Source organism: Pinus tabuliformis, chromosome 7 (genome assembly GCF_031772625.1).
Source record: "Pinus tabuliformis cultivar Carrire ecotype Pingquan chromosome 7, CPIR1, whole genome shotgun sequence".
NCBI lineage: Eukaryota > Viridiplantae > Streptophyta > Pinopsida > Pinales > Pinaceae > Pinus > Pinus tabuliformis.
This window is the reverse complement of record NC_142293.1, coordinates 1,459,377,385-1,459,385,289: the sequence shown is the minus strand read 5'-3', so window position 1 is coordinate 1,459,385,289 and position 7,905 is coordinate 1,459,377,385. Positions and strand designations below refer to the sequence as shown.

At 35.1% G+C, this 7,905-nt stretch overlaps 1 protein-coding gene across 1 annotated transcript; it reads left to right on the top strand.

Annotated features, from left to right (window-relative positions):
• Positions 1–5,327: 5,327 nt before the first annotated feature.
• Positions 5,328–6,558, top strand: LOC149253278 (uncharacterized). Its single transcript, XM_089454420.1, has 4 exons — positions 5,328–5,375; positions 5,548–5,616; positions 5,694–5,773; positions 6,128–6,558. Exons 1-4 carry the CDS (start codon positions 5,328–5,330, stop codon positions 6,165–6,167), a joined length of 237 nt encoding a protein of 78 aa, XP_089310546.1. The 3' UTR covers positions 6,168–6,558.
• Positions 6,559–7,905: the final 1,347 nt, after the last annotated feature.

The window sequence follows — 7,905 nt, the reverse complement described above, 5'->3', positions numbered from 1 at the left end:
TTCATTGGGGATCTCTCAATGACATCTTTTCTTTCTATCAACATGGTTCCTGAAAATGCATAGGACAACCTAGGGTGAATTTTGTTTAAACAATGGCTATCTAATTGATGTATCTTGATATTTTGCTATTCTAAGGTAATACTAATGTGTATATGTGTGTGCGCCCGGCACCCCATTTTTGTCTTTTTAATTAATTTGATTAATTAAGAAAAACATAGTATAAACATGTGGCAATATAAATTATGTTTTTTTTAGATATTTAGTATTAAAAAGTGATGATCTTGCAACAAAATATATTTACAATAAAAAATCTACCAAATAAAATGAGAGTAAATCTATATATATAAAACTAACTCAAATTAATTAATTTATTAATAATAATAAATTATAATTTAATTAATTTTTATGATTTTTTATCTCGATAAATAAAATGAGAGATATTTATGCACATTTATTTATACTAATTTAATTAGACATTAAAAATGAGATAGATATTTATGTGCATTTATTTATACTAATTTAATTAGACATTAAAAATGAGATGGATATTGATGGGCATTTATTTATATAATTAAAAATAAATTGAGAAAATTTAAACAAATTCAACTTCAATAACGTTTAACCACATAAAAAATTATTTTTATAAAAAAATAAAAACGAAACTAACGCTAAAATAACTAGCGCCGGGAACTATAGATAAGAATGAATTGCAGCCAAACATGAAAATATCAGTGCTGGGAACTTGCAGTCTGGTGAGAATTTTGAGCTTAATAGCTTTTGTGTTGGGGTTGTAGCTGAAACAAAGCACACAAAGATATGAGAGGAAAAATCAAGAAAAATGGTTTAATTACTGAGAGATTTAAATGGCACTGGCAGTGAGTCAGTGGTTGATATAGTAGTTATTAGCAGCATCCAGGTTCCTTGACAATTTTCAGGTTTACAACGTTAAAATATCACAGCTTTAAAAAATAATTACTGAGTTCGGCCGGATTGGCAAATGTAATTCGCAAATTCGTCCATTCTATAGGGTTCGATGTAATAATGCAGTTGTTAAAAAATAGTAAATTCAAGTATGTTAAGTTTGCAATTCTTATGAAAGTACGACAAAGAATGGTAAATTTTATTTGTAAAATCGTGTAAGATAAATACATAGGCCAAGACATAGCGGGCGGATTTGGCCTCAGCTCATAGAGTGATCTCTGGGAGGGATTTGAAGTCCTAGAAGCCGCTGTTGTTCCACGGCGGAAGAGAAGAAAGTGGTAAGGGACAGCAGCTCGCCAAGCTGGTACGCGCGTAGCGCCTCGTGGAGATGTCGATGCTCTGCATACAGATGGAATTTCATCGAATTTTGACAGTAAATGTCAAGCCAAACTTGGCACTGCCAAGATGGCTTGTCGGACGACGGGACGATAGACGAGGACCGGAGCAGCTGCAGCGGCAGTGGCAGTCGAGGTAGGAATTCTAGCGTCGACGGAATTTGCGAAATCAACATGATGTCGCTCGGTGCCGAGCAGGAGCTTCCCAGCATAGCAGAGCGCAGAGCGCATGGTGACTGCTGGGTATGGAAAGAGTGCGTTCGAACTGCGAGAAAACATTCGCTGAGTGGTAAATATAAATTCAAAATTCAAATTTCAAGCGGGCTTGCAAATTCAAACTTAAAATTCAAAAGGCGCGTGTACATTGTATCGATGGTCTGTCATCCGTATTGTATTGGAGGCAAGAAATATTTATTGCATCATTAATTCCAGGTTCCGCCTGCTAGGAAAAATGGAACCATCGGAAAACATGGTGTGTCATGCAGCTCGTCACATCTCAGATGCGCCTCCGGATGCATAGCATGATTTGAGGTTTTTATGTATGGTTATTGTGGCATTTGGCAGTTCCTATTTCCAACCCTATTGTAACATAAATATGCCTTGACATGGGTTCGATATAACATGTTGTGCGGTGATGAGAGAAAAAAAATAGGGGCGTGTTATATGGGGCCCATGTCAGGGCGCATTTATGTTACAATAAGGTTGGAAATAGGGACTGCCCTCACCGCCCAGCCTGTTATATGGTGTTATATGGGCCATGTCAGAGTGCATTTATATTACAATAGGGTTGGAAATAGGCACTGCCGTGGCACCCTGTGAGAGATGATCTTAGAGACATTAAAAAACCAATAGATTTATTGGTTACCATATTTGCTATGCTATAAGGTATGGCGGTTCCTATTTCGTATCCTGTAGCATAGTAAATGCCCTCTCACATGGGGCCAATATAACATCATATAATACACCACGCGTTTTTTTCTCTCTCATCACCGCGCGACGTGTTATATGGTATTATATCGGTCAATAGCAGAAAGCATAGTAGGATACGAAATAGGGACTTCCCTAAGGTGTTGTAGGGTATTGAATGCTTTAACAGTGATTGTGACCGCTGAGGATTCAAAGATGTAAATACACGAGTATAAGGTATTGAATGCTTTGACAGTGACCGTAACAACAGAGGATTCAAAGATGTAAATACATGAGCATGGCTTTGCATACAGGAAGGGTCATCCATCCCGCGCCATGTGCATGAGGAAGGGTCATCCATCCCACCGCCATCTGCTACAGAAGACGGATCGCGATAGGTAAGGGCTATTTAAACGGCACATTATTTTAAAATAAGGACGATTTAAGTTGTAAACCAGTGAAACTCTTAATACGAACAGATAACGGACAGCTGCCACTTGCAGCACGCTTTCCAAGATTCCTGTCCACTTGCAACACTATGGTTTGAATTGCGTGTCCTACTTGTGGAATCGAGCATACAATGATGTTTCGTTTCAAAGCACGAGATCGTGATAATGACACTTTACAATACCTGTAAGGTTGATTGTTTGCAGGCAAATCGTCTTGTGGAATCTAGCGTACAATGTTGTTTCTTCAAAGCACGAGCACGAGATGTGACAATACCCGTAAGCTTGATTGTTTGGAGGCAAATCGTCAAAACCAGCGTATCTCATTAATCTGATATCCAAGAAAAAGCTCAATCTTAATGTTTTTGCACTCTCATTATTTAGAAATTCAATCACTGTTTGTATCATCATATATGTGGATTGTATTTAATCTATTTCTTTTAAGAAGCCTAAGGATAAATACAAATTAAATTAATAACTATGTAAACTTTTAAATATTATTTTAAAGTTTATGAAAGTGTATTTTTATTTGATTTGCGTTTGGCTAGACGAAACCACCCGAGGCTAGCACCCATCACACCCACAGTTCCCAACAGCGAGCCCACAGTGAAACTTAACAGCTATGTTCCCCACCCGTATCACAGCGAATCCAAACAGCCCACACATCTACCCGCTGATCGAGATCTTGATTGATACCCGTCGATCTCTTCTTGTGAACTTCCGACGGAGAACTTGACACGGACAAATTTATACATTTAATTTATATAATAATAATTGAAAATTAATTTATAAATTTATATAATAATTATGTTCATAGATATTGTGTATTTGTTTTTATAATTTTAATTTAATTATTAGTAGAAATTTAACTTCCATGAATATTTTAGAATATTTTCAAATGTATATACAAATCAAATATTAAGATTTATTTCAAAATAATTATGTTTGTTTTGTTATTTAATTAAATTGATTAATTAAAAAAATGTTATATGAACAAGTGTTATATAGAGTGATTTGTTATTTTTCTAAATGTAATATTGATAAGTGATGGTATTGACCCATAATATTCTAACAAAACTTATTTATAAATTAAAAATCTCCATAGTAAATTGAGAATAGATCAAGATGGATAAAAATAACTATACTAAAATGAGAATAAATCTAGATCGATCTTATTAATTTTATATATTTTTTGATTTAATTTATTTGGTTGATAATAATGTATAGTGATTATTTTATATATTTTTTGATTTAATTTATTTGGTTGGAATGTAATGTTTATTATATATATATATTATAATTTATTTACATGGAATTACTAATGTGAATTGTAAACTTTCTACAATTTTATATATAAAAAAATTGACCTAACTGTTATTTTATCCTATTCTAACCAAAAACTTGAAAACCTCCAAAAACATCCAGTGAATAAACCACCCCTAATACTTTCAGGGTACACAGACTCTGCATTTGACAGCTAATAATTTATAAAATCCTACATACAAACCAAACATGAACAATTAAGTGATTTTCGCCGCAATGGCAGACTAAAATAAAAATATGTCCGTACCAAATATGCATGAATAGGGATGTCACGAAGACAATGACGCTGGATTTTCACAGAGTCGATTGTCAGGTTTTCATTGTAGCGATTTCCAATATCCAGCCAAATCAATAGTCATTGCTATTCATGTACGGCCTCTCGCCTGTGTTTTCTCACCGACGTGCATTTGTTCTTTTGCATTTCTGTAGCAAGATGTGCTTAATTACATTGCAATTTCACATGATCTTTCAGCTTGCTGTGTTTTAATGATATCCCATTCTGAATCTTAAAATGGAGTTGTTTATAATGGGATTTTTTGGAGATTCCGGTGACGGAATCTGGCGGAAGAAATTGAGGTTAAATCTTGATTTGTTGCACTGAAAATGGTTTTTTAACTGTATCTGGGACACTTTCATTGTGCAGAAACTAGCTATCAAACTTGCGATTCCAATAAATTCTTGCCGGGTTTCGACCAGAAAAACCCGACGAAAAAGCTTTCAAAAAGTCGGGTTATAAACAACCGCTCTTAAAATTGTCTACATTTATGCATAAGCCAATTTAGCTATTTGATGTTTGTCTTTTTAATTATTTTATCGTTTATAATATAATTTTATAAGAAAAAACTATATTTTTTAATTATTTACAATATAATTTAAATATATAAAAAACTTCTCACACCCTATAAAATACTCAAATCATACTTAATTACAATTCAAAATGATAATTTTAACTTTTTCTTCACAGATTTAATACAAAATTCATTGAATCAAATTGTCAAATAGGTAGAGTACGCTAGTTTTCAAATTTGGAGTACGCAGTCGTCGGCCTGACAATAAATTTCATGGCAAGTTGAATCTGAATATTCAACAGCTTTTTCAAATTTCGAGGACGCAGTTGCCAGTCGCACAATAATATTCATGTCAGAGTATAAAATCTAAACATTCAAAAAACAGAAAATCTAAGTGATTTGGATATTTTAAAAAGAGTGCAATCGATTTCTTTTTAGGTTTTGAGTTTTGTATAAATAGTTTCTGTTTGATATATTATTAAAATCGTTGAGAGATCAGGAGCCCAAACCATATCCATCACATCGCCCGTGTTTCAAGGACATCGACTATGAAACACGGCAGTGGCGTGGCACGCCTGCAAGTTTTTGCGGTGGAGGTGTGACTTATAAGATTGTTGACACGCTACTCTCTATATCTTTCTACTTAGAGTGCCTTTCATTTCACTCGCATTTTATCATTTGAATCGGCATGCTGCGCTTCACGAAGTAAAAGCTTTTCATCGTTCCATTTCTATTTGAATCGGCATGCAGCGCTTCACAAAGTAAAAGCTTTTCATCGTTCCATTTCTGGAACCCATGGCGCCATGGCGGTTTGTACCAGGGACTTCTGAGATCCAGGTAAGACACCTTTCTCGTATGATAATTGGTTGTTCTCTTGGCCTTCTCTTTAATACATATTTATTATCTTTGTACAGTTGGTGGAAGCAAAGATACTGGAAATGGTACAGTGCAGAGCAACTTATGGAATGGGTAGAACTGAAAAGATAAAAAAGCGGTATGTTTTTTTTTTTTTTTACAAGATCCGCTGCTATATATTGATTGAAAAAGGGAATAAGGCATGAAGCCATACATAGATTGCTTCGAGAGCATTACAAATCCAAGGAGAAAGCATGAGGTTCCTGTCTTTGAATTGATTTCTATAACTTCTAGCTAAAAAACATCTGTTGTTACTATAAATTCGGACATACTGGTGGCACCAAAACTTGCATTTACAGCACATAGTTAATCAATGTCAATACCACTGATCTTTCTCGCTGTGGAATCCTCTGGGTTCTGGTCTGCTTCCATTGGCTTTGCACTTGAGGATGTTGATTTATCTTTTTGCTTTGCTTCTGTGATTTCCCTTAAGATTGCCAGCGATTCCTCAGCGTGAATGCATCTATTGCTGAGTCCGTTGAACTGCTCATGAAGTGAATGAACTCGGTGGAGAAACAGGTTCATTTCTGTGCGGTATTTGCTTTGTAAAATTCTGAACTGCTCGTCAAATTTGGCTTCCATGCTCCGGATCTGTTCAGCGTGCCTGGCTTCCATGTTCCGAACTTGATCTTCCAATACCCTTTGTTGAGCTCTGACCTCTTCGAATTCGGCCTGAAGATCGCGGCAATGAAAGCATTGCTCAGGACGTTCCATCACTACTTGGGCTTGGATTCTCTGAGGGGCGGTTTCACTGTGGTGGGCTGCTAACTCCTCTTTGCTGCGGGAGAAGAATAAGAAGGGCCGGATGATGATGCGCAGGGTTGAAGGAGGAGTACTGAAGGTTAGGGAGAATAAAAAAAAGCGGTATGTTTTAATCTACCAATGTTTACATTTTTATCTAGAGATCTAAAACTATTTACGTTTTCATGTTGATATTTAGAGGGCAGAACATGAATGGTGGTCATAATTTTAGTTGTCGCGCAGTTTGAAAAAGACATGATCGTTCAAAACCTTTTGTCTTAGTGAAACGTATGAAACAAATATTATTTCTGGAAACCATGTAATCTTAGGACCAGATTGGTACAGTAAAAACATTAGAAAACAGTAAACGCATTAGAAAAAAATAAATAGTCAGACATGGTGGTCCATTGATTTTGTTTTATACGAGTTGAATCTCATTGTAAGTTGAACCTCGGGCGTTTTACTCTAAATTAAATTAATGCATAGAACTCATTGCCAATTTGTTTTTCTCTGCCAACTTTGCCACTTGATTTAAATTTAGAAGTTTTTTCCTATGTTGAATATAGTGTTTCAGAGCTTCATCTGCATGTTTTTCTAGTGTTTTTTTCACAAGATATAACTTGTGAAGTATCTTTGTACAAAATGCTATGTTTATTCGACTCCTCTGCTATAAATACTTTACTTCAAATATTATGTTTTCTTAGTCATTGCTATCTTTTATATTGTAATGATCCACCCACCAATCTGTACCCTATATTTTCCCATATGTACTTGTGCCTCGTGCTTGATGATTTTGATCCAGAGATGAAGAATCTACTATTTCAATTTTTTGTTTGTCTTTTCGTTATTTTCAGGTTGAATCTAATGTTTCAAGTTTATTTGTGATTTTTGGATATTGACTTTAAGCTCTATTGAGCCAATTTTCTGAATTTCGATCTTCAACCTGGAAATTTTGTTTGTAAAAATATTTTACATGAAACAATAAATGAACTCATGTATTTGTATATCACCATATTGGCATGAATTTGGTCATCAATAACCCCATAAACAATCTAACACCCACACCCAAACATGTGCTTCCAGCTGGAGAAACTCCAGTTATTGAGTTTTTGACCTTACGTTCCTTGGGATGGTTCTAATCCCAATCAACATACTTGAAAATATGTACTTACGAATTCTTGTACTGGAATGATGGTCTATGTATTATATTTTTAGCCATTATTGTTTCTTCTTGAAAATATGTACTTACGAATTCTTGTACTGGAATGATGGTCTATGTATTATATTTTTAGCCATTATTGTTTCTTCTGCTCATCATTAAGCCTTGAAGTCGTATTCAGTAACATGACCGAGATTTGGCAATGCCTATTTCCAACTCTATATATCTATTAATACTCTTTTACAGTACTTGCTGCAACCCCTGAAACTCTCCCTTACAGTATCTCCGGCAACTCCCGAAACCTCGGGCAA